Source organism: Ornithodoros turicata, chromosome 6 (assembly GCF_037126465.1).
Source record: "Ornithodoros turicata isolate Travis chromosome 6, ASM3712646v1, whole genome shotgun sequence".
In the NCBI taxonomy this organism is placed as follows: Eukaryota; Metazoa; Arthropoda; class Arachnida; order Ixodida; family Argasidae; genus Ornithodoros; species Ornithodoros turicata.
Window position 1 is genome coordinate 52792892 of NC_088206.1, and position 27153 is coordinate 52820044.

The following is a 27153-nucleotide window of genomic DNA, read 5'->3' on the forward strand; positions in this document are numbered from 1 at the left end:
TTGTTCATAGAACAAAGGATGCTCCCGAACTTTTGTCTGAGGTTTGCTTTTACGCTTCTCCAAGGCTAACTAGGTTTCCTTCTACATTTTACCCTGGTTTCCCTTATATATTCTCTCCGATTGTTCGAATGCAGTGTTTTTACAGTGACCTCCAAAATAATGATGTTGATACTTTTTGTGATTTGAAGGTTTTTAGAAATGCTGTCTATTCTTGTTTTTGTGTCTAATGTTGCTTAGTGCTTTTTCTGTCTTATCTGTATCATTTATTGTATTGGTGTTTTGTATCAATTAGAGTGCACCTCCGTGTAGGCTTGAGCTGTTGGTGGGCACAGACAATAAATAAATAGCTTTAATAAAAAGTCTCTTTTATAAAAATAGACCCTGTGTATACACACCATTGGATAATTGAATGTTAAGTTCAAATGTTTCCCCATGTTATGAATACAGTCCTCTATGGCACTACGTGCTTGGGTGTGCTCATTATTTATTATTATTAACTGTGTTAATTATGTGAGTAAATGCTGTACTTTCTATTGCGATGAATAGGAGAGAAGTCCCTCTGCGAGACCATTTCTGTGCATTCAAAATTGTCAGGGGGGGGGGGGGGATGTAGGAGGTGTAAGCAGGGGCCAAAAAGTCAGGATATTAGGCAGGAATACTTTGAAAAACTGAATGCTGTTCGGACTTGACAACAGTGTGGAATTGGGATAATTGGAGCACGCTTAAGTTGAACATACTGGCTGCACACTAAAGATAAGGACGTGATGAAAGACAGATTTATTTTCGTTTACCCTACTCTTTAGGAATGTTTAGGCTAAGACTTGGCTTCAATGTATGGGCAGTGGCAGAGTTCCCTCTCTCCTTGTGACTGTTATTGCCTTTGTATTGAATGTTGCTCTAATATCTTGCATAGTTGTAGAATCTGAGTCTCTCTATATATGTGATCTATGTATGTGGGTAGGATATATCAGATCTGTATAGGAGATGTATATCTGATCTATATCTAGATCTATACCTGTGAGTAGGTACAAATTACCTCTATATCTTACCATAGCAACAGGTAGGTGTGTGCCCAGTCTTGTGTGCTCACCCAAACAAACAATGCAGTAGCTCTGAATTATTCGAGTGCACACACACACACATTGAAGCAATTTGATACGGGCATGGAATGATTGACAGGTCCTCCCAGGAACGTGTATGAGAGATTATTGAGCAATTTTTCCCCCATTGGAAACCTCCACTGCACCATGCCAGATGAACATAGTGTTTCATGCAATGGAGCGATTTGGAGCAGGAGCTCTACTGCGTGAAATAATATCTACAAACACATTACATTAAATGCAATGTCAAGCATCTACCAGAACTCCCCGTCAGCATCGAAGGTCAGCCCAATAGCTTCTCGCTCTGATTCCGATACCAGGGACCACTCTCTCGATCTGCAAAAAAATTAACAAAATCTATGTAGTGGCATGATCCTGATGAAAAATGACGATATGCTCACTTGTCGCTCCAAGCTCCTTTCCATTCTGTGTCATCGCCCCAGGGATTTCGTAGCCGTACCATTGGCATTTTACCACTCAGTCTCTCAATGTAGACCTAGAAGAGAACAGGTACTGCACTGCAACATGTGGAGTGTGGTGTTCATCATGTACTTGTTAACAAGTGTGAAGACAACTTACCAGGCGAACAGCCGTGATACTGTATGCGTGACCGGCGACCAAGCCACTTGACAGCCTCTCTTCCACCACATTTCCTACCTGTAGTTTGGCGAATATGTGCAACACCAATTGTTTATCCACATGTGACATAAACATTGATGATGCTAACATAATAATAGAATGAAAGGAAAAACAAAGTGTAAGTAGGCAGAAAATTTGCTCAACAGGTACACAGTTAGCCATTTTTCGGTACCATAGCAGATTTCAGTGGAAAACAAGACAATGCAGATGGTACCAGAGATCTGGCACATCTTTCTGCTTCATGATATGGCATGACATGGAAAAAAATTGACTTTGAATTGTCCTCACCTTGCTGCGACAAATGTTGTAACACAGTTGCAATTCTTTAAACCTTCCAATTACAGAACATATTAGTGTCAGGAGATTGAATTTGACCTGCAATGCAATAGGGGAACTTTCCCTGCTTAATCTGAGGAGCTTGGGTGTACAGTAGCCAATATGAGCAACAACCAGGAAGGTTAAAAAATATAACTGTGCTAGAAAGTGCCAACGAAAGATGTGCCTTCTTATATAGCCACGATGCAAATCACAGTACGCCAATCAAAAGCTACAACCTGTAGTATCAATAATAATTTGATGCCATCCTTACAGGGGTGAAGGAACAGAAGACAAGCAACAAAAGCCCATGCTGATCAGAAATTATAAAAGTAATGTGGGAATAAAACAGGCTATTGATTAAATGGTGCAGTACTGCGTGATGAACCTGAGCAACTGATAAAGCAGTGCATAATGGATAAGGCATTTCCCTTTAAATGTGTCAAATAGGTAGTAATGAGGAAACCACAATGCAGGTCCAGTAACCTCCTTGAAGATAGAAGAGAAAGAAAACACCTCCATTTGGTCTGACCACAGGGAACCACAAAAGAAAATAAAACTCAGAGTAGGTGAAGAAGAATGGTGGAAGCAAACAATTCAAGAAGACACTCGTTGCACAAAATTTTGTGCGAAAGAGACACAAGGTTATGTTCACAATGGACCTTTTTTATAACTGCTCATGTGCATGTGCTGCGGCACCGACGACCTTGGAGTGCCAGACGAGGTTATCTTTCTGTTCAATATAGATGGTGTTGGATGGTGCTAAATGGGAGTGGTAGGGAATCAGGACCACCGAGAGCACCACGCAAAGTCTTCGATCCCCCTCTGCCCGGCGACCACGCTACATTACAATGCTCCCTCGTTCTTCTACACACTCTTTTCAAGAGTGGAAGACTTTTTACTCGCACATGCTCTGTAGGTTACCTGCACTCATCGTTCGTTCGCACGAGCTCATTTTATTTGTTGCAGAACATGCCGTAGCGAAAGACAAACAAAAAATTGGGGGGGAGGTGACCTCAATGCTCCATTAAGGATGTTCTCTTGAGAACAGTCCCTTCTCCCAGAGATCCTGCCCTGTATGACATGTAGTATTACCGCACATTTCTCGGCACACCGTCTTTTCTGAGCTTGACCAACTTTCAAAAGTCACTGCTCTGACCTGTCCCTGCATTGCGGATTACTCAAGGTTGTTGACTTTTTCAGCAAGTCCCGCAGTTACGAATATCTACAAGTCCTTCTTTCTGTATCTGCTCATCGGGAGGATCGCAACTTCTGTCGTCTTTGACATCCAAGAGTTCCTGTAGAGTCCTACGCCTGAACATCGGCAGTCATCTGCGCTGACTGTTGCATGCAAACTTTACTCCATCACACGTAAAAGTGTCCATGCTCATCATGTCCCTGTGCCCTTCTTCCCTGACATGATGTCTTCAACCAACACTACACAGACTTCGATATCTCCCTTACCCACATGTTAAAACTTTAAGGGACTAAGGGACACCTTAGTCAGATCTTCTGGGACTCCACCCACATATCTTCTACCCAAAAGGTGACCGTGAGACACAACGCAAAGTGACGTCTTCCCGACTTTGTGTACAGTCGATATCGGAGCTTCACAGCCCACTTCCTCTTCCATTTTCCTCTTGAGAGTATTCACTTTGTCTGCAGGCTAGGGACGAGCGCGAGTCTTCCGGGAAGAATGGACAAGATGTGCTGTAATCCTAAAAACGACAATAAAACCCGAGACACGGAACAGAAAAAGGCAGCACGACACGTTGTGTGTTGTCTTTTTCTGTTTGTGTGTCTCAGGTTTTATCGTCGTTTTTACAATGTACCAGCTCGCCTGCACCCTTGCACTTCTACCATGTGCTGTAATGCTGCTTAAAGCGCGCTTTACTTATGCTTTTGAAATTTGCATGTGCACCACCTATTAGGAGCACAGAACTGAGATACTGGTCGCACACCCCAGTGTTTGCCAGTAGCAGTTTTTAAAATCTCGCATTCTTCAACATGCCAGAAAATATGGGTTTCTCCGGCATACTGGTCGTCCTGGTGTTATCCAGACATGGCAAGAAATGTGTCGAAACACGGTAAGCATGACATTCGTTTGCAAGGAATGGACCCACTGGCAAGCGGTCATACTGAGGCATAGTCCCTGGGAGTAGGGGCTATCTTCTAGGGAACAACAATCTTGCACCTTTGAGGCCTTCTTGCAGGTTGATACTTCCCCACTGATTGGTTGTTCGATTGATTGATTGATTTAGTTCTTTCATTTGATGTCTCTTTGTACAATGGACAGAGGGTAATGTTAACATGCCCCTGCTAATAATACTGGAAGCAGACGAAGTAGCAAACTTTTGCCAAGCTTATACTTATGCCCACCTAAGCAACAAAGTATCCTCCATAATGCGCCAAATGGATATTTGACCTTAGGTTCCCTGAAATGGAGTTTGGAGCCTTGAGTTGTTGAGGTGTACCAGTGCTCAAAAATGCACTCGAGGAAGCACTGCCTTATCAGGTCACTGCCATATCAGGTGAAATGTGACAACTGCTAAGTGGGACATTCCATGGTAGATGATCTAACTGGGCTGATCAGCCATGAACAATACACTTCTTTAAAAAACCATGAATATAGAAGACCTATATGAATGCACAGTTGTGGAGTTCCCAGCACAAGTTCCCCGTTCCAAGCGAATAAATCGTATGAGCATTGAGATATGGTTTTCTCACTTCACACTACCTATTAGGTGCTATCAGGTGCCTTCGGGAAATATATTTTGAGCTAGGACCTCCACAATTACTCGTTTTTTTGCATTATTTGTTAAGTGTGAACGAATGGTCAAGTGGCCCGTTTGGAGCATCTGCCATCGAATGACCCAAGTGAAAGGTGTCAAGCAGGATGTGCTTTTCACAAAGGACTGTGAACAATAACAGAGCCTACTCACTGGAATGGAGCAACTCATGAGTGAACAGCGTTCATATGCTTTAAGCATGAGCAGGAAAAGATTCTTTGGAGGCCTCTTGAGGTCAATCTGTTCAGTCAGGCCTCCAGTCAGGTCCTCCATAGCCTCGCAGGCTGAGCCCCCACTCAGTGCTTCGTAGCTCCCGTGCATCCTGATGTAATCCATCATTTCGTTAGCACGAAACAAACAGCATATTACTGCAGAGTATTTGCAGATAGTACAGTTAAGTAGTTGTGGCTACTTTGGATATCCTGGTGCCTGACACAAGGCACATGTAAGCGGCATTAGGTACTTTCTCGGAAATTCCACAGGGCTCATAATATGAAGTATAAATTATGAGTTTGCACTAGAGGATATAGCATCCTTTTCTTCTCCAGTCGTTTATTTATGTTTATGTTGCTCGCCAATCCTGTAGTGGTTGTACCAGAACAGGGTCATCGGGACTTAAGTCTCTCCACCCTCTCTCTGGTCTGTTATATCTTCCCCAATTACACTTTCAGTTTACGAAAACTCTGGGCATATGATCTTGTGTCAGAAAAATATATGCGGAAAAGTGTCTGCTACAAATCTGCAAGGCTGCTGTGAGTAGGTTTGCTCAAACGCTTGGGTGGATTTTTATAGCTTAACACATGTCACTTTTCCGCAAGCCTCAGCATGTGCTAATATCAGTGGCACGACACAGGGGGAGAGGGGGGGGGGGGGGGGGCGTTTGGAGGTTCTTTGCCTTTGCACTTCCTTTGCATTGCCTCTAGCTTACTTTGCGTATGCCTTTTCTAGAAGGGCGCTCCAGAATTCGTCTCCCGTTCTCGATTTCATGAAGATGAGTTGTCCATCTAAGGTGGGTAGTCGGTCATCCACAACTACGTCGATCCAACGGTTGGCTTTCCATATGCGGAAGTGGAAGACGCCCGCATAATCTACGTCAAATGATTGGTCCTCTGGAACCACTCGGGTGAATAATTCGTTGCTCAGTGTCAAATTGGCCACTGAGGCCACCATCCAACAGTTACCTGCAGAGTAATAAATGTTGAAATATTCATCTCTTGGACTGCAATAATTGCAATCATTTTAAGCTTTGCACTTTGCTCTTTCTCTGCATTATGCAGGATGCCTGCACTAAATATGGCCAGAATTTTATGAAATAGAAAAATTATTTTGATTATAACGAGAGCCACTGCTTGTTCTCCCTCGCATGGAAAGGCAAATAACACAATAACTGGTTGACATCCGAGTCTGGCATTTTTAGGGGGGGCATTTCCTCGCACTATATTGGCTCTACCCATTTTCTGAAAGCAGCAGTAGCATTCTAAAATGAAAAAGAAAAAAAAAAATCACATTGCACCAAACTTCTGACCAGTCAAAATTAACAAGGACAATGCCCCAGGGCAGGACAGGAACGTTACTGCAGTAATAAAGTAGCCCACCTGACCTAGGATATGGTGCCATATATTATAATTGAAAACAAGGTATATTCCCATATTTTGTAAAACTCTGTCTGTAGTTAAGGGGGAATCACTTCTTCAGAAGTCTATGGGTGATTTTCGTTCGCACAAGACACGTAAGCGCTCTAAACTATCATCTTAAGATTGGTACTGGCATGTCCTCTTAGCTTTTCTCTAGTGAATGACGTATTTTTAGGGGACAAGGTTGAGCCTTTGATTTTTAATAAATTAAAGTTTGGCGCGTCTTGAACATGTGCTGCCATCTCGATAGAGTGTCGCACACTAAAATGTTTGTGAATTCGGGCTCAATAAAAATCAACGGATAGTCCTGGATTTCTACAAAATGTGTCATTGACGAGGGTAAAGCAAGGAGAACACCCCAGTGATTCTGTTTTTACGACATTTTACACTGTTTCTGAGCGGTGTGCGAACAAGCTTTCTCTACTGTCTTGCACAGAAGTGATTCAGCCTTAATGTGGACACCCTGCATATAATTCTGTTGCATGTTTTGCAAGACTGTACGAATAGTGATCTTAAAACCGAAGTGAATATGAAGCAAGCAGTTATGTACCTGAAGCAAATGTGAAGCAAAGAATTATGTAACCAAAGGGAATACAAAGCTAACAGTGATACAGCTGAATCAAACACACATACAGCATATTTACCAATATATACAGCATATAGAGTCGAGCCTATTTATTACGATCTTTGATCTGTAGTTATTACAGTCTGTTGTTATTGTTATCTGTTGTTACAAGCGTTGTCTCTTATGATGATCTTTAAAATAACTCCGATGTTACGATCAAATTGCGATCGGCACATCCGTTGAAGCACGTATAAACAAGACTTGGATATAGCAATCGTTGTGAAAGAGTTAGCCCTACGCCGTGAAAGGCCTGTGCCCTACGCCACACAAGGAGGCCTGCGTGAGCTTTGCGAGCTGCTTCGGGCTGCTCACTTGTTTGCTCTTTCACTGACATCATAGAAGCATGAACGGATGTAACATCAGTCCTCCCTGTGCAATGCAGTACGCCAGGCCTTCTACTATCTAGGACGTGTTGCTTACACTCGTTCAAAAGGACAACACAGTTCAGATAGCGAGAACAATCATGAGCATGAGCACTGGATGACGAGCAATGGACGAAGTTGTCAATCTCAAGACGTGCGGAGCACACGTGGTATTGGCGGTTATGTTGCCCTTGGAAAAGCTTTCCAGACAAAGCTGCATCAACTTGGAGCTAAATAAAATGCTTTCGTGCTCTCAACAAGCATGCATGTCCAACAGTGTTCTTCTTGTACAGCATAGGACAAACATTTATGGAACACGGCATTGGAATATTTCTTTACCGGAGCTATCAGGAAGAGAGCGAATGAGAAACAGGTGACCAGACATACTATCCGTTGCTGAGTGTGTCCATCCATGTTTCCAGTTAGGGTGTCACTCAAATGGAGAAATGCGACACCCTGATGTTCCGTGAACTTTTGCCCCAAGCTGTACCATTCTACTTCGTTGATGTGGTCCCGACCAGCGATTTCACAAGAGTTTATATTTAACAATACTCTGGTATAACAATCGGATTTCATGTTCCCGTCAATATCGTTATAAATGGGCTCGACCGTACATTTGACGTGCATGTGAATCTTCGCATGAGGCAGCACTCACTCTGCTTCATACCCTTTTGTGTGAAGTTTTGGGGAAACGTGTTCAGCTACGGAACTATTCGAATGTGTTCGGTATAGAAGAAAAATTACTTCGGATCGAAATGTGTAATTACGAATTTGATTCACAATATGAATCATGCGTACAGTTATTCGCTTTGGTATTTTAAAAAATCTGAATATGCGCACAGCCAACAACGATTCAATAGACCATTTTATTCTTCACTTCAGAGATCCAATTTACCCTCACTTAAGTAGCGAGGAAAGCTTTCTCACCAACACTTCCTTGGACGACATCGAACCTAGACGCACCTTCCACGAACAGCTTTGGATACGAACATATTTCCTGACAAAAGAAGAAAGTACACATTAGTGATGGTGCGATTTTGGAATGGACTGAGAAGAGTAGTTAGCGATATAATACCAACAGCATAAAATGGCAATACAAATGAACCCAAAACTTTGGCAGGATCCCTGCTAACGGATTTAGCCGATGTGGTGTCTCTCCACATGCATCCCGACCAGAGCTGTGTATGTTACCCGAAAATTAAATTACAGTCAAACGACTCCCAATGTAATTCAGTTACAGATAAATTAACTGGAAAGCAAATGTAATTCAGTTGCAGTTACTCTTCAGGCTATGTTAATTTAGAGTGGACAACTATTAGAACACTCCTGTAAAATCACAAGTGCTTGCAAAAAATGAAAAGCTGAACAGATCTCTGAAAGTACATCTAGCTGTATGTTGACCAACTAACTTGTGATGGCCATTACGGACATCATTTACCACATATTACGGAGATTTATGGTGTTGAGTCTGCAAAGTGATGTTCAAGTTTATGTTGAATTGTGGTACAACACAGTCTGATGCTAAGTTGAATGACGGGTTTTGGAGTCGAATGATCATTCAATTTCAACTGGCTTGAGAAAAATCATTTGGGGAATAGTCACTAAAGAAACGAAAGTCCGTCCACACACACCTGTAAGCACGTCCCCCACTAAAAATGGCATCAGACGAAAGCGCTCCTACGTAGAGGCCCGGAATCCGCTTCTCAGCCAGCTGGTGAGCACGGTTTTGATATAGTCTGCAAGCTGATCAAACAGACCCTCTCCCTATACCATCTAACAACCCCCCATTGTTTGGAGATGCCTCCTCCTTTCATTCTTATGCAGGGCAGCCTTTATTACCATGTCCAAGAGTTATATCCCTGTCGTACCAGCAGTCTTCAATGATCATTGAAACAAATTACCACTGATCATCACGTAGCATCACCAAACCCCTCCACTACACCCCCTAACAACCCCCAAATGTTTGGAAACACCCCCTCCCTTTCATTCTTATTACAGGACGGCCTTTATTGCCAAGAGTTATATCCCTGTCAAACATGGGCAGTCTTCAGTGATCATTGAAACGAATGGTCATTGATCATCGCGTAGCATCACCAAGCCCTCCCCTACATAACAACCTCCAAATGTTTGGAGACTCCCCCTCCCTTTCATTCTTATGCAGGACTTATTTATTACAAAGAGTTGCAGTCGCCGACCGATTTTTCGGACTTCTAAAAGCCACAAAATCGGTCCGAATTATCGAGCAGTCCGAATTTTCAATCAATGACACGAGTGTCTTCCAAAATAAATTTTATTAAAGAAAACTCAAAGAAGCATACAAAAAAACTATCAATGCGCGTCTGCTTTGCTGCGCGTATGCGAAAAATGGCGTCGAGACGTATTTCGGCTTATGTCATGTTGTCACGGTAGACATTTCCGAGCGTATCGACGGCCGTAAGTATTGCTGCCGTTGAAGGAGTAGCAATAAGACTCGCGTCCGTCGTCGTCGTCGGAGCCCTGCGCTGACAGGTCGAGGACTTGTGAAACAATTTGTCCATCAGTCGGCACAAAATTCTGCACATTCATCCACTTCGGTGTACCTTTCAAACGTTACACTTGCAGGTATTGTCACGCCTGAGCTTCGAAGGTCCTCAATGCTCGGCCGTCCGCCGATCCGTTGAGATGGTGATAGCAAACCCAAACGGTGCTCGTACTCCGTACTTTCCTTGCAACATCCGGCGTGACGAAAACCGCATCCAAGAGGCGGGGCCTCCCTCGCTCTTGGTCGGCAAACACAAGGATAGTTCTCGAACGCTTTCCTGTGGATCCTTCTGACATCGTCGACGCCGAAGACGATGCGGACGGTACTGCCGTCATCGTTGTAGAGTCAGTCGCGCGGTCTCAGCGGATGTCTGTGAAGCCGACGTGCTCGCGTTTTCATCGCATTCGTCAGTATCCACGAAGGCGATCGAGACACCCTCAGAATCACTCAAGGCGCGGACATCACTTCGTGGTTTCACTTCTTGTCTCCAACAATAGCTTGTTTAAGGCAGAGACACTAGTTTAAGGGTGCTTGTGGCGCGTGTGCATAACTTCATCAGTGGTGCGCGCGCACAAACTCCGCGTCCGCGCGCGCCGGCAGCACAGGCGAAAGGAAGGCAAAAAAAAAAAAAAAAATCGAGGCGAACATGTACGAAAAATCGAACCCTACCTGCGAAAGACGGCATCTGATAAAGCCACAGCTTTTGTCCTAAACATTGGAAAGTCCGAATTTTTTGAGTCCGAAAAATCGGTCGGCGACTGTATATTCCTGTCACACGGGGAGTCTTCAAAGATCATTGAAACGAATGACCACTGATCATGCGCGTAAAGTCACCAAGTGTGTAATGTGTCAATCTATCATGCAGCCAAGCGTCGTTTGTAAACAAACGACGTCATAATGTTCGACAGGGCCACCTATTTGGTAGAGTTGAACTACGCTCGAAGCTAGGGGGCGAACAAGGTCGCGCCCGAAAGGCGCGGTCTTGAGGGGATTACGGTGGTCCCTGAAAGGGACGCGACCTTCGGTCCTACTTTTCTTTCAACAGGAGGCAGAGAACAAGTGCACATTGGTGGAACTCAGCCCTCCCCTTCTGATTTGTTTCGGTTTCAGTCTGTCTACCAACGTCATGATGACGTTTCTTGGGTAGACGTTTATGCTCTTTGAAAAATTGACATGTTACACGCTTGGTGGCACTACGAGTATATTCAATGTAGAGTCACTGTACCGGGGGCATAGCATGCACAGCACCGGGGCACAATACCGGGGGCATGGCATATCGAAGCATTCGATAGCATTCGAATGCGTTCTCATAGCATATCGAAGAACGGGGGATAGGAGCCCTCAGCCTCGTAGGTGTCCGGTATGCAAAACTGCTTGGGACTGCCGTCCACTTCAACTTCTTTCGAATCTCCTTGTCCTCGAAGTCGTCGCGTGTGAAGTGGTCCTGATAGTGGCGTTTTGTTAGCACCGCAGGACAGGGAAGATCCAACAAGCACTACTTTGATACGCCCGGCTGTTCTTCGCACAGTTGAACTGTTATTCAATACTGTGTGCAAAGGTTCTGCAATGAAAAATAAACACGCCACGAAATTTAGCTCGCTCGAGCGTGTGTCATTCGTAGGCGCGAAGTTCTTCCGGCAGGTTCTGTGCCGACCTACGCGTCTCGTCACTTTTGCCCGTCGGAATGCAGAAAAATGCTTTGCCTGACTCTGTCCCGTTGCAGCACAACATCCAGACATGGTTGTTCGTAGTTCCTCAGCTCTCTGAAATCCATTTCACGTACAAAAAAAAAAAAAAAGAAGAAGAAGAAGAACAAGAGCGGCACACGAACGTACGCGCACATGCGTCACAGCTATTGCGTTCCCCGTAAACCCTGCGGGAGTACAGTGGCTAGAAGTAGCCACTGTAGCGGGAGGTTGGAAGCAAAGAGGAGGAAAACGCACCACGTGACGCGCCTCGGCGAATGACCAAGGCGGCGGCACGGGGAAAGCGAATGCGACACTCTTCCCCCGGGTACAGTGACTCTAGTTCAATGCAGTGGTTCAATGGTCATTGGTATTCAATAATGATAATTGAGGACTGACTGTGTGACAGGGGCACATCGGCGATGATACATAAACTGTTACAGCCGAACTCAGACAACAAATAATGTCCAGAGGATGTCCTCGCGATTCCATCACCACCGAAATCACGGGAGGTTCTGTTGAAACTTCGTGTGGACGTCCCATGGATATCCCAACGGGACTGCATCTGGAATATCCCCTATCCGCTCCTTGCACCACACAGGTGGTGCCAGCGTCGTATGTCCCCTACCGGCGCTGTGCAAAATGTTGGGCAGTGAAGAATGCGCATCCTCGCATGCTTTCACTGCGCGATTTGACTGCGTTGCGGCTGTTCCTGCTCCATTTGGCCTGCTTGTTGTTATGACACGGTTTCTGGCCCATGAACTTCCTGGTCAAATTTTTGGACAAAATAGTGTTGTCAAAGGGTCAATGACCTGTGAATGCACATCACTGCACTAGTGCTGAAGACGTCCCGGCGCACTGTCGCAATGTGTGCTGGCTTGGAACCATGCGAAAATCGCCGACTTTTGCGAAATTCTTTTTCCGCACGCATGTATTCTCAGTGGTTGTCGGTTTGTTGAATTGTTACGTTATGGTTGAGCGGTTATGGTATTGTTATGGTTCAATATTGTTACGTTATCGTGTTGTTACTGTTATGGGGGGGGGGGTATGTATAGAGTTAAAACACGCGGAGAGGTAGGTCACAGCTACGTTGGTCACTGTGTTTGCATAAACTATTCACAAACGCTACAGGTGATAATAAATTTCGATTAAAATTGTCACGGATACTGAGCTGGCGTTCCATTGGCCTGGTGACTGTCTGGCATCAACGAAATTATGTCTGTGAGGGCTCATTGCAAACTTTAATAGCACACTCTGCAGAAACGTTCGAAACGAACGTGACATTTCGAAAATGCAGAACTATATAGCAATTTTTTGGACCTTTCTTTCATTGAACAGTAGACATGCATGACAACACGTTTAGCTTAATATTACGTAAGGTCTTTTTAGATTGTCGTTTAGAAAGCCCTGTAGTGAGAGGGGTGGACATCTGCGTATTTTGCTGCACACTTAATATTGAGTTTTACTATAACGTACGCTAACGCCTTTGCGCACGGGGACAGCGTTGGTGTTTCTTCGCACGCACAAGACATAAGAAGGGCTTTGTGCATTGCGCAAAACCAGGACGCTATCCCGCACGGTATGCTAAAACTCTTTTATTTATTACGGGCCCTTCCTATAAGAATGACCGCGTAGCTCCGCAATTTCACTTCACCCTCGAATTCCAAAGAATGTGTCAAAAGAGAACACCCATCCGTTAAAAACCAGAAAAATAAAAACCACCACAAAAAAAAGAAGAGAAAGAAAAGAAACCCGTAAAAACCGGCAACCGTAAAAATGTCAAACCCACGGGAGAAATTGGGAGCATTCTACTCCTCCTTTATTTCGGCAAGGTTTGCCTGGCTAGGGTCATGCCCTGCAAGCTTGTCGCGACTCATACATGTTCCATTACAAAAAAATACGAATGCGCAGTGTAACTTTGTCTAACCTAGAGCCACTAAATAAGGGTGCGCTGTACTGAGCGACTGTAATAAGCTTCGCTTTAGTGGATACCATTTAGCGAGACAAGTCTAACCGAAGGAAAGTAGGAGAGCCGCCCCAAAGTTACTACCCATATGTGAACACGTGGTTGGTAGTGGGCGCTCCTGGTGCTGGAGAAACTCTACTGCAAGGAGCGGACACACATCTCACTTGGAATACGTTACGGGACGCTACGTGAAGCGTTTATTGCAAGAGTCAGAAACATACGATGTTGCAGCACTGCGCAACTTTGATTTCGGGACTAAAAACAGTAAGGCACAGGGACGTAATCTTGATGCTGAGGCACGTACTTTAAGCATTCCTCATTTCAGTGTTTGTGTAAGTAATCGGAATAAACTTCGTCACCTTGCCCTCCATTTTGACTCAGAGGCGAGCAGGAGTCTCAAATTTGCGAAAGCTCACAAGAACAGCAACATATAGTATCCGTTTTCCTTTAGGAAGAAAATGACACTGCTTTTCTAATCAGCTTTCTGGACTTGTCCCATATATGCTATAGTTGGTAATACAATCCTCCTGGTCTTTTTGGTTCGTTATCCCATTGATGTGACGTTTCAAACCCAAAATATTTCAGTGCAGAGCAAAAAAGGAAGCATTTGTAGTGAAAGTGTGCACCTCAAGCTTTTGGCTTCATATTATGTACTCTGAATATATATTTTGCGTTTTTTAGGTATTGGTATGTAAATGTAATGCATCATTTTGAGTTTCAAGAAATACGCAGCAATGAAACAACTTGTCATGTGAAAATATCGTGTGGTGTCATGCAGTCAGGACATCAGGACACTAGATAATATTTTAGAGCGAGGTGAATACCCTAAGGGCACTAGCTTCAAAAAAGCGAAATCGCCGCTATGATGTAGGTCCCTCGACGTTTTGGTCCCAGTTTTCATTCGTCATAATATGCTATTTAGAGGACTATTAATGTTGAAAACATGAAAATTACATGGATATGGTACAAATAATATTCACAGAGTACAATAACTGTGAAACACAAATGCACTGTGAATGCGATGTGGATGAAGACCTGGACAGTCAAAACCTGAGGACCTACATTATGGCGGCAAGTCAGCAAGCGACAGTGGCACTCTCCTGTGGATGACGTCATGTGAATAAACCCTATCGTAGACAGCGGGATATCCCACAGACCTCCGCGGGATATGCTCGGACATCCTGTGGAAATCCCGCATCTCCCAAACGTATATCCGTAGGACATCCTCTGAACATCCTCTGATGGCTCTGGATGAACCACAGCTGTGATCAACCCAGTCCGGGACCGGAATCGAATGTTTGCAGCACACAGCCGTTTATAGTAATGGGAGCTTCGTCGCCACTAACTGCAACAGTTCAAGGACGAAACGCACACGTGTGTTCACTCCAAGGTGAATGGGCGCGTTATTAGGTTGGTGCTCCGGGAACGTCCCCGCTTTCCAGGATCGCAACTTCCGGTGCGCGTTCCCTGGTGCACCCCTAGTCTTATATGACAGGTGAAAGCAGTACCACTTCTGACTCGTGACGCATATTCCGGTGTACGCACCGTTTGGCCCGCTTGGTTGGTGGTTTCAATTCTCCCGCCTTCGCCATGTTTACAGAATGCAGACGACAGAAGAAAGCTCAATACGTGGAGCGCGTGCGAAGCCCTCGGCTTACCGATAGCCTCACAAGTACCGTTAAGTGGAGACACCAAGGGTGCGTCCCCCTAAGAAAGCGGGAAAGAACGCTCCGGGAGCCTGCTTAGCGCGTCCAACGCCAGACAGAGAGATCGTTCGGCCGTGAAGTCATGTGACGTGCTTCAACTTGCTTCTCCTAATGGCAAAAGTCTCCTGACTGGTAATTGGTAATTTAAAACTCTAAAACGTAATTCAAAGCGCCATCTAGACTAAATAAGGCCTGATCGCACATCGAAGTGGCGCAGGTAACATGCCATCGATATCTAAACGAAAATAATGCGTTTTGTCGCCGGTGTTAGGCCTGGTGAACACGGCGATCGCAACGAATCGTAACAAAAAACGGCATTGTGCTGTACAATATTATATTTAATTGCTGGATTTCGTGGATATAATCATTCTTGCCTTTTATATTCCAACTATTCATGTATATCTGTTTAAAAATCGCACCGACGACAGAATTGTGTCCCAGCAGGTGGTTCTGCCGGCAGCGGTACAATGACGAAAGCAGACGGCAATTCCCGACGTGCCCCATGCACCCTAGGTGGCGTTCATCAAATTTGCACCAAAAATCAACTAGTTTTGCAGATTGTGAGAGGTATCAATTTCAATCCCATCCAATCCACCTGCCACCCAAAATGGCGCTGCCCATGTTGGATAGGGGGACAAATAGTGAGGATAGGTTGATTGATAGCGCCTCATATTTAAAGACTCTATTGGCCAGAAAGCTGGAAAAGTGGGTGGAGCTTCAGGTATAGGCATGACTCATTAATGGCCAGCCTCCCTTTTAATATATGGCTCTGGTAGCCGTAGAGATGAGCTGCCGCCTGCCGGCAGCCACCGGTACTGGCAGCCACAGGCTTTATCACATTTGTTCTAGATGGCAGTAATGCCGTACCAGTTGAACTGCATCTGTACATCGCGTGCTAAAGTTTCCTCGGTTAAAATAACGCAATAACCTTATATTTGAAATCGTCTGCTGGTATTGTCTGTCGCCGACGATGCGTATAGCACTTTCCCATTTCTAATGCCGCGTATACCCTGTGCACTTTGCTAAAATTTCGGTGCGCGCATAGTCCTGGACGAGATCACAGCAAGCCTGCACTTATTGGACAAGAGTGCAACTACGTCGAGCCACGGCCCCTCGATCACTAGCGGAGAGAGCGATCGAGGGGCCGTGATCAAGCAGACGACAAGCTCGGCTTAGAAATGGACGACTTCGTAAAAAAAGGGGGTGATTAATGTATTTAATGCTATGACAATGCATCAGCATTAGAAATTCGTCTTGCTTCTAATAGACCTCTACCTCAGAAACGTCATCAGGACGTTGGTATAGACAGACTGAAACCGAAACAAATCGAAAGGGGAGGGCAGGGTTCCACGAATGGGCACTTGTTCGCTGCCTCCTAGAACCATGAATCCGAACATCGGCCCCACGGCCATTAGCCAGTATCCACACTAGAATGGTGACAGTGTCGCCTCCTATAGGTCCATCTCGCAGCGAATGCACCTCTCCCCGTTTGTAAACAGATGACGTCATACTGTTCGACAGCGCTACGAATTTGGTAGAGTTGAACTACGCTGGAAGCTAGGGGGCGAACAAGGTCGCGCCCGAAAGCAGCTGTCTTGAGGGGATTACGATGATCCCTGAAAGTGGAACCCAGTCCTCCCCTTCCGACTTGTTTCGGTTTCAGTCTGTCTACAAACGTCATGATGACGTTTCTCGGGCAGAGGTCTATCGAAAGAAAAGTAGGACAGAAGGGCGCGTCCCTTTTAGGGATCCCCTCGTAATCCCCTCAAGACCGTGGCTTTCGGGCGCAACATTGTTCGCCCTTATAGCTTCGAGCGTAGTTCAACACTAGCAAATTGGCAGCGCTGTGGAACACTATGACGTCATTTGTGTACAAGCAAGGAGATGTCTACTCGAATGTACTCTACACGAAAAGTCCACTCTACACGAATGAGTTGAAGTGGATGTGTAGGGCTCAAGGATGCGGAAACGCTTAGCATCGAGAACGGGCCACGACAGAAACGATCAGTTACATTATCGGTACCAAATGCTCGCAGGAAAGTCATTTCGTCGGTTGCGATATTGAACTGCCGCTTCCAGGCGTACTTTACACTACCTAAGACTTCAAAAGGCAGGAAGCGGACGCGAATACAACATACTACGCAGCGAAAGGAACAGTCACTGTTTATGTGCTTAGCTGAAATTGTCTAATACATTTCGCAGAAACTGCTCGTGCATATGCCCCCCCCCCAAAAAAAAAAAGAAAAAAAAAACAGAGGATAATAATAGCTGAGGCAATTAAACATAGAAGGACAAACACAACACAAACCCAGATGCATACTTCAGATAAATAGTGGCAGTTGGAGAAAAGTCCCCAACAGTGTCATCCGTCAGCGTGCGTGGGATTCACCAGCGAAGTATTCCGTGTAGATAGCGGAGGTATTCAGTTGGGTAGAGGAGAAATGTGGTGATCGCTGACTCCTGACTACTTGAGTGATTATTAAATTAGTGAATTAATAAATGAATGAATTTGTAATGAAGTTACGCGAAAACGAAATTTTCGCCGGATATTCAAGCTTGTCTCTCGTCGAGCTGTCAGACATCTGTATATTTTATTTTGCGTCCTTATAAATTAAATTTAATTATTTTAATTAAACCAATGAATTTGTAATGAAGTTACGGGAAAACGAAATTTTCGCCAGATATTCAAGCTTGTCACTCGTCAAGCTGTCAATAGCAGATACATTTGCGTCCTTATAAATGAACTTATTTATCTCATTATCTATCTACTGTTACTCTCCCTTTATCCTCCACGTTGTATAGGACAGGAATTCCTCCTGCCTTACCTGATGGGAATTGATGTTCTGAGGCTGGTACACATAGAAACGACAAATACATACAACGCCTCAAGTGCCTATAAGAAGGAAGTCACTGGCTAACCTTTGCTAACCTACAGCTGGCTAGCCTTTTCAATGATTTCCTTCTTTCATCCTCCTGCCTTCCACAGTTTGGGCAACAGATCTCTCCCTATTTGATGTCAAATGACGTCATAGTATTCGACAGCACCACCAATCTGGTAGACTTGAACCACGTTCGAAGCTAGGGGGGGGGGGCGAACAAGGTCGTGCCCAAAAGCCAGTCTTGAGAGGATTACGATGGTCCCTGAAAAGGACACGACCTTCGGTCCTACGTTTCTTTCAATAAACCTCTCCCTGTTTGTAAACAAGTGACGTCATAGTGTTCGACAGCTCCACCAGTTTGGTAGAGTTGAACTACGCTCGAAGCTAGAGGCGAACAAGGTCGCGTCCGAAAGCCACGGTCTTGATGGGATTACGATGATCCCTGAAAGGGACGCGACCTTCGGTCCTACTTTTCTTTCAATAGGAGGCAGCTAACAAGTGCCCATTCGTGGAACCTCCCCTTCCGATTTGTTTCGATTTCAGTCTGTCAACCAACGTGATGATGACGTTTCTCGGGTAGACGTCTATTCGCCTCCACACCCGATCAGTAACACTGGAACATACTCTGTTGCTTCGACCTCATCTTCGAAATACAACTTGCACTCTGGGAAATCTCGAACTATTAGGGAGTTTACATACAGGAGAAACATAATGTACCGTTCGGAAAGATGGGTGTGGTAACTTCCAATTTTCTAAGGATGACTGCGGACTTCGTGTCAGTGGTGTCAGGGCCCTTAAGACAAGGGGTGTAAGGTAAAGAAAAAACCGCACATTCCTGTAGGTTGTTCCGCGTTGCAGCCTCAAGTAATATGCTCTTATTTACTATTCTTTTTAGTAAAGGCTTTATTTACACAAGGACTTCGCTGTTGGTGGGAACTAGAGTCACTAAATTTAATCACTATTTAGCAACTCTAGTGGGAACAAACATACTAACAAAGTGCACCTTATTATTCGAGGACAAAACAGCAGCATACACACCGTGGGCCTTAGCCATCGTACGGGGAATTTAGCGTCCTTGCTTCCCCATACGGAGGCGGCTGTGCAGGCAAACTCGGGATCCTCAAACAGGGTGCCATTGGCCAAGCATTCCTTGCGCAGGAGGTCGAAGTCTTGGACTCGACCGGTGCGATTCTTGAAGCCTGAGCCACGCTCACCCAACTGCAAATAAAACAACGTTGTCTGTTCAGGAAAGCGGGATCACGTTTCAGTATTTTACATAATTATGTTGCAAATGCTTTGCGAACATTTTCTTGAAGATCCGTCCGAATCACCTAGCCATTCGAAAGTGGTGCCACTCACTGCTCCTCCCCGCTCGGAGTTACGAGCACAAACTAATGAAAGCCAACATTTCACTATGCATGTTACACAACGAGATATTATGTCGCATTAGTACTATGTAATATGCTGCAGTACATCACAGTAACATTACGCGAAAACTTGCCATGTTTCCGCGCGCCATTTAAAAATCATAGTAGTACAGACCAAACAGAGAAACGAAAACTTCCTTCAAGGCACACCAAATACTTTTCGTACAAAACATATCGAAATGTTTGGGTGACACACAAAACGAGAGAATCAACTTGTCTAGCTCTATCCCGCCCTCGAAACTCCAAGAATGGGCGGAGTCTCACTTCCTCCCTCGCACGTAATGAGAAGCGCCAACACAACAAACCTGGTGAACTTGGAAATAATAAATTTTCGGAAAGTCTCACCGCGAGAGAGAATTTCTGCCAGAGCACCATTATCCTATGCTGTGAGGGAACACAATCACCACGAGAGTTACACGTACAATGAGCAACGACAGCTACATATCGTGTCTTCACAGCTACGACAACGCGTCACAAAAGCAGACGACACTGCCAAACGGAGATCAGTGGTACTGAGGTAGCTGTCTGTCGTCCGCTCAACCTGTCATCTGCCGTCTGCTAAACAAACCAAGTCCACAGAGTAAGGGCAAACGAAAGCGAAATGAAAAGTCGTAAACCGTATCCTATCATCGCTCGCTCTCTTCCTTTTCGCTGAGTAAGAGGATATCCGTGGTTAAATCGAGACACTTATCTTCGCTGGCGTGAGAAGCGGCGCGCTGCACGGAGTATGCAAGTAACAGAGTGTCGGCCTAACCGCGTTCTCGAACTTCAGCCCTGCTTCATCTGCGGTAAGTTGCACTTTTCCTCCTTCGTTCATGCGTCGTTTACCGATGTGTTAGAAGAACCAGCAAATTATGCCGTAAAATATGTAGCCCATGTAGTACAGGCATGTATCAAGGTCTCATCATATCAGAGATCAGAGTACGGGGACGTCAACTGTGAAGTGTATATCAAACAAGTGAAGAAAAAGGTGCTGACGCGAGGATTCGAACCCGCGCCTTGTGTTTGTAGCGCGCCTCGGCTAATTTCTCGTTGTTTGTGAAGTGTACTCGGTGAGAAAATTGAGTTACTGCCGATGTGTGGTTTCCACTTTCCAACTACGTTTTCGTATTTTACTGCCTTTTCTGTTATATGTTCTATTGTACCTACTTTTCGTTTTTCAGTATAAGATATACAAAGTCATTCAAGGTACTCAGCAGATTTACCCAAACGCTGTAAGAGCGGTTGACGTTCCAAATATGGTTTTCACTCTTAGGATCAGTCCTGTATCGGCTTAACCCCGTTCACGTAATTAGCTTTACGTTGAACGAAGCGTATGTGTTTTCTTTATTATTATTATTATTATTATTATTATTATTATTATTGTGTGAGAATTTCATTTCGATCATGTGCCCAATACTATTACTCACCCATCGCAAACAGGAGCAGTTCTACTCATCTTAGCGCCAGTGATTTCCAGGAATTTACATGCAAAACAGACTAGATTTTCTGCAGTGACACTAATTTCTAGCGCAGCATATTTCTACGCTCGTTAGATTAAAATCGTTAGATTAAAAGACAAATTTGGATAGAAATAACTGTTTCACAGATGAGAAATAACCGACAAACTTCCGAACAGGTATATAAAACGTGTGGAGAGCGCCGCATGTTGCAACCACCATATATAAAACAGTTACGTTTATTAATTCCGAGCACTTCTTCAACAAGCAGCACAGATTTAAACAAATCCTTAATGTCGCATCAATTTATGAGCCGGCAATTTGGACGGAAAGACGAGCGTGCCCTTCATTGCCAATACTGATCATAAAAGCCAATGAGGCACTTTACGGCATCATAAAATCTGGGCTGCAAAGATCCATCCATAACCAAGGCTCGCGCGCCCCATATTCAGATACCGTGTAAAAGCTTCTCGCAGAGGAGGAATGACACCGAAGGGAAGACTGCTTCGAGGACTACTGCCGGATTAGCCTTAGAGCGAAAGGGGTACTATCTTTGCCATCGATGTGGTCGGGCATCGCGGTCCACCTTCGAGTCTTCAACAGAAAGTAGCCATACAGCAGGCCCGTGTACGCTCCCTTGGAACAAGTTTTCATTATTTATTTTTCCATTCCGTGTAAGTCCCGCGAAACAACTGTGGCTATGAGAGGCGTACAGACGAGAGGACAGCAGGAAGGAGTTGGTGAGATGGGGATTAGTATTCGTTTTGGGCCGACTTCAGTGGGAACGGTGCTGACATCCGTCTGGAAAACCTGACAGCACAGCCGGTGGTAGGATTCGAAACCTCCACCTCTCAGTCTTCAGCACGACCCTACTACAGGCAGGGGGATGTCGGTAATTATATGGGGGGACGTTGCGGGATGTGGATAAATCACTGGTTGCTGGTCGTAAATCGCTTGCATTGTCTTTTCCAAACGAACTCTCTCCCTGTGGTACAACCTCAGGACGAGAGCCGCCGATATTTCGAACAGAGGCTACTGTTCCTCTGACATTTCCCCTCTGGTTCGCTGGCTTTTCTGTCTACTTTATTTTCGCGCGTGTGTGTGTGTGATACTAGTTCGTTCGTTGTCATTGTCCTTCCTTACGACGGCATGGACGACATAGTAACCCGCCCGCATTGAGGGCAAGCAAACACACTTTATAACTACAGTTCCACGTTTTCGGTTTTAATCGAAAAACACCGAAAAACATACGCCGGGTAAATTTTCTCTCATTCGGTTTTAATCGAAAAACAGGGACATTCCAGGACATGACGGAGATCAATTGCTGCACATGCCCAGCAAGTTGTTGAAGGAGATCAGAAAACAATACATAAATTCGGTGGTTGTGAAAAATGTCCTGTTTACTTTTTCGTTAGACATAAAACGCCATCGCAGGGAACAACGCCTTGAGCGTCGTGCCGAAATTACATTGTGATTTCTATTCGCCGATAACTGACATCAGATACACACGCTAATAACTGTGATATCAGATAACTGTCGTGTAAACCATGTACACGCCAGGAAAAGCACCGTAAAACGGTGCGTGAAAATCAATAGACATCGAGAAACGTACGCCGAATCCGCCCAAAAATAAAAACCGAGAAGAGAACGCGGAACCCTATTTATAACGTTGTACTCCGAGTGTGGTTACACTGGATGAACGTAAATGTGCCTTACGTATCCATAGACCTTTCTGAACCTGTCGCGCGAGCGGACCACCTGATGCCGTCAGGTACCGCATGATCTGCTCACTAAGGATGCAAAACCTCCGGGGATGAAAACATCACCGGGGACTGTCATTTCGAATACAACAAACGTGCAGACAGAAATTCACTGCGCGGATGGCTACGAATACTGGCAGGCTACACCAATTCACGAAACGCTCGAACCTAACGATGAAAGATGATCTGTCCCTTCTATGTTGTTCCAGCCTCAGAACATCAGTTTCTCTCACGCTCGAACCGTTCGCGCTGCAGTACGCCCTTCAGATTGTTTCTGTCACTCGCCACATGGCGGCAGCACTTTTTCTGAAAGAGGTGCATTCCCGAGCATGCGTGAACTGTTGTGCGCACCGCATTCGAATACCTATATTCACCGGATGTGGGAGAATAATAGATCGAGGCAGATTCATTTGAAACGTCCCTTTTTTTCCGCTCCATACTTCGTGCGCAAGTTCAGGAACATGTCTTTCGAATGAGGCCGTGCGTGAGGCGTCATTGTGCGTTATTGAAACACACATGAAGGACATTGAAAAATGTGAAATGGTATTCTAAATGTTACTTTTCCCTGAAGACTTTAGTCTTGAAGTCCCTGAAGACTCTCCCTGACTTTACTTAGGTCCTGTCTCTCGTTTTGCGCAATCTGTGCATTACGGATGCGTCACACAAACACGTTACAAAGAGTCTTACAACAAAGGAGTTTCAGAAGAGAGTACCTAAGCGCTCTTACCTCCCCCCACCCTAAAAAGAGCGCTTGGGTACTCTATGCTAAAACTGCCCACTGTGACCTTACACGCTATAGTTGCGGCGCTTGGAGACAAAGCGAAGTACCGCAGCTCGCGTGTGCCTATAGCACTCATCGTTACTACACAATGCACGAACACGGGCCATCATTCATTCATTGAGCGCTCTATGATTCATCACAGTTGTCAGCCACATTCTGTGTGCGATCACTCCCATTCGAAGCTTCCCTTTGACGGATGTACTGCCGACGAAAGTCGGTAAAATTTCTCGGTAAAATCCGTAAAATGATAGCGCGATCGACGGTGATGTCATGTGCCAAAATTAATGCGTTAAAACATGACAAAATTCAAAGAGAAGTTATTGACAGGGATCTGAACCGGAACTGAACCCAAACCGAAAACCGGGAAAAAAACGGCAATGTCAAACTCGAACCGAACATTTTTCTTTTTTTTTCTTTTTGCTTGTCCTGAACCGAACCGAAAAAAATCGATACGGTTACCGGTTCGGAAATTGGTTGTTCGGAATTGTACAACTTGGGACACAAATTTACGGAACACGGCACTGCCGTATTTGATCATCGGAGCCGCCCCCTACTAGATATCTGAAAGAGGACGAATAAGAAATAGGCAACCGGCTATTATATCCATCTCTCAGTACTTGTGTCACCTCCCGTTTTCCGCTAGGGTGTCGCGCCAATGGAGATATGCGACACCCCGGTGTTCCGTTAACTTTTGTCCCAAGCTGTATTACCGACCGACCTTTTCTTTGCGTGTTTATTTTTTGTACGATGCCAGTAAAAGTTTGTGACTTTTGTGACGCCAGTTTTTTGCCGGACCAAAAGAGGGCCCTGACTAGGTTCTGCCAAAAGGCACTTCGATTTTCGTTTTGCGCAGACGCCCACAGAGTACAATACAGTAAAATATCCGATAAATAATAAATGTGTTTATTACTTGTCATGTTTTCACCTGCTTCCATGAAAAGTTTTTCACCTGAAAAGGTAATCTCATACCTTTCTGTTACAACCGTGTGGTGAGGGTAAGCTCGCTGTCATGTAGCAAAATTACTGCCGATGAACGGGTTAAACCAGGACCGAAAGAAGTAACGGGTTCCAATCCCAGTAAATTTCCCGACCGCTGACCGCTTTTTCTTTTTTTTCCTTTTTTTTGTGTGTGTGTGTGGGGGGGGGGGGGGGGGGGGGTTCTCCCTGTGCCGAACCCGAGCCGAACCAATATACCTGAACCGGTTCAAGCTCATAATTTCGGTTCAGCGGAGCTAAACCCGAACCGGATCGGAAAAAATAGCGGTTGCCATCCCTGGTCATCGATGAGCTTCGATCTATCGATCTCCATATGCAAAGAACGAAAATAGTATATGGGGGAGCAATTGCGGCTTCTATTTCCCCTAGATTGCAATTACTTCCGCTATTACAATTTAGTCCCGAAAGGGACTAATGATTCTGACGTTGCATCTACTCCACAAAAGAACTAAAATTACTCAATTTCTCTCTCTGTCTGTCTTTCATAACGTATCACCGCTCAGCAAACACTATGCCGAGAACACAATGAATTATAAACGACTGGCTTGCGTGGACAAATTGGCGAACCATACAATTGCGCAAAATAAGAAATCATATGTCTATTAATAACAATGGCAAATGATTTTATTTTTTAGGACACCGGCTTTAAGAGTAACAAGGAGAGAGAAAAGGCAGGATACGCCTTGCCAGGTGCAGCGGTGGCGCCGTCAGCGCAATAGGCTGCGTCACAACAACAGCCAAGGACGCCTACCACCCTGTCCCACTTATTTTTTGTTCATTGCTTTGGATGCTTATTACTTTCTCCGTGAATGAGACCAAGGCTTCCTCGTGAGAAAAGTGAGACCGCACGCGATGCTTGTCTGCGTAGGTTGCCTTCAGCGACCGGGAGTATGCATTGAGCGTCACGTAATAGTTTTTGCGTCGTTCGTCCAGTTGGCCTAACTGGTAGACACGATTAATTTGACGTGATAGTATTTGACAGCGCCACCAATTTGGTAGAGTTGAACCACGCTCGAAGGTAGGGGGGGGGGGCGAACAAGGTCGCGCCCGAAAGCCACGATCTTGAGGGGATTTCGATGGTCCCTGAAAGGAACGCGACCTTCGGTCCTACTTTTCTTTCAATAGGAGGCAGCGAACAAGTGCCCAATCGTGGCATCCAGCCCTCCCCTTCCCATTCGTTTCGGTTTCAGTCTGTCTACCAACGTCATGATGACGATTCTCGGGTAGAGGTCTATTTGTAATCTCATGGCAGGACGTGAAAGTTTCATATTCTGCCATATCATCAGCGAGTTTTTGTCACGCAACATATACGACACGATAAAAAAAGCTGTCAGATGCGAGCTCAGCAATTCAATTCAATTGAATTTTATTTGGGTATGCAATTATCAGTGTACATCAAACGATTAGCACGACTGCCCCATCGCAGCATTCGTGGAACCTAGCCCTCCCCTTCTGATTTCTTTCGGTTTCAGTCTGTCTACCAACGTCATGATGAGGTTTCTCGGGTAGAGGTCTATGGGCACCGCCATTAGTGCTGTCATCCCGTGGTAAGTCACAAGAACTGTGCCCTTGTGGACTGCCGTTTAATGATTTACTTCATTTTCCCGTGTGTGTTTTCGTTCATTTTCGTGTCCGTTCGTGTTCAGTTCGTGCCCGTTCATTTTCTCCCGCTCGTGAACCGGTGTAGAAAAGATATCGCATCGGCCAGCGCTCTTCACGTAAACAAGGAATCTTCGTTTTCCTTGATTTTTCGAACACCGATACGCTCCTCAGATGTTTACCGGATGACAATATTACATTATCGTCGGTCATACTCATTAAAGACGGCGGCCACCAGTATTCATCCCCATGGGAAGAGCGATTTTGGCAGTCCACCCCTGTTGCGTCGTCGCTGGGAACGAGGCTAAGGAGCACGCGGAGACTGGTGGTTTGAGAGTAACGCGACAAGGTATCTAATGAAGACGGTAATGAGTACTAATTTAGTCACGACTTGGCGTCGAGAGAAGAATAAAGGGATCACGTAAGTGGTCAGCTATACCATCATGCACAGCGCAGAAAATACTGGAAACATTTATATTCGAGATGACGATATAATCGCGAAGAAACACATCTTTATTTGTGCTGAATCTCATGCTCGGCTTGGACGTATCTAGATCTACACGTATATTCGCGTTTAAAGGACTTCTTCGAAAGCCTAACAAAAAAAAAAAAAATCATGCAGCATGGAAGGGATCGATGGTGGCCGCCCGGATGTCCACGTTGATACCGTCAAGTTACCGTACCCACTGGAAGAGAGTTTTAGTACATCGGAAGGTGTTCACGATAACAGTTCCGAAAACATGATAAGCCAATCACCCTCTTTGTTTGGAGCAAGTGACATCAGATTGCTAAGTTTGGATTTGATAACTTATTTTATCGCATCGCTTTCGTAGGATTTTTCCTATGCACTAAACCTGGCTAATGACAGCGTACGTGACTCAGAATATCGTGTGTTGGTTGGGTGCGGTAGACGCGATACCCAACCGGGGT

General features: G+C 45.1%; 1 protein-coding gene across 9 annotated transcripts in view; it reads right to left on the reverse strand.

Moving 5' to 3' along the window:
* The window catches only part of LOC135396693 (calpain-A-like), a 96266-nt gene that overhangs the window by 25894 nt on the left and 43219 nt on the right, over positions 1-27153 (reverse strand). For 8 of the 9 annotated variants that reach the window (XM_064627810.1, XM_064627809.1, XM_064627812.1 and 5 more), the window contains exons 2-8: positions 19260-19439; positions 8392-8461; positions 5772-6024; positions 4997-5165; positions 1680-1757; positions 1502-1596; positions 1359-1436 (exon numbers count right to left, since the gene is read on the reverse strand). In XM_064627810.1, the coding sequence (XP_064483880.1) occupies positions 1359-1436; positions 1502-1596; positions 1680-1757; positions 4997-5165; positions 5772-6024; positions 8392-8461; positions 19260-19439 (923 nt within the window). Of the gene's footprint in view, positions 1-1358; positions 1437-1501; positions 1597-1679; positions 1758-4996; positions 5166-5771; positions 6025-8391; positions 8462-19259; positions 19440-19993; positions 20369-27153 lie in introns of those variants that run through there. The other variant, XM_064627811.1, reaches the window with a different exon arrangement.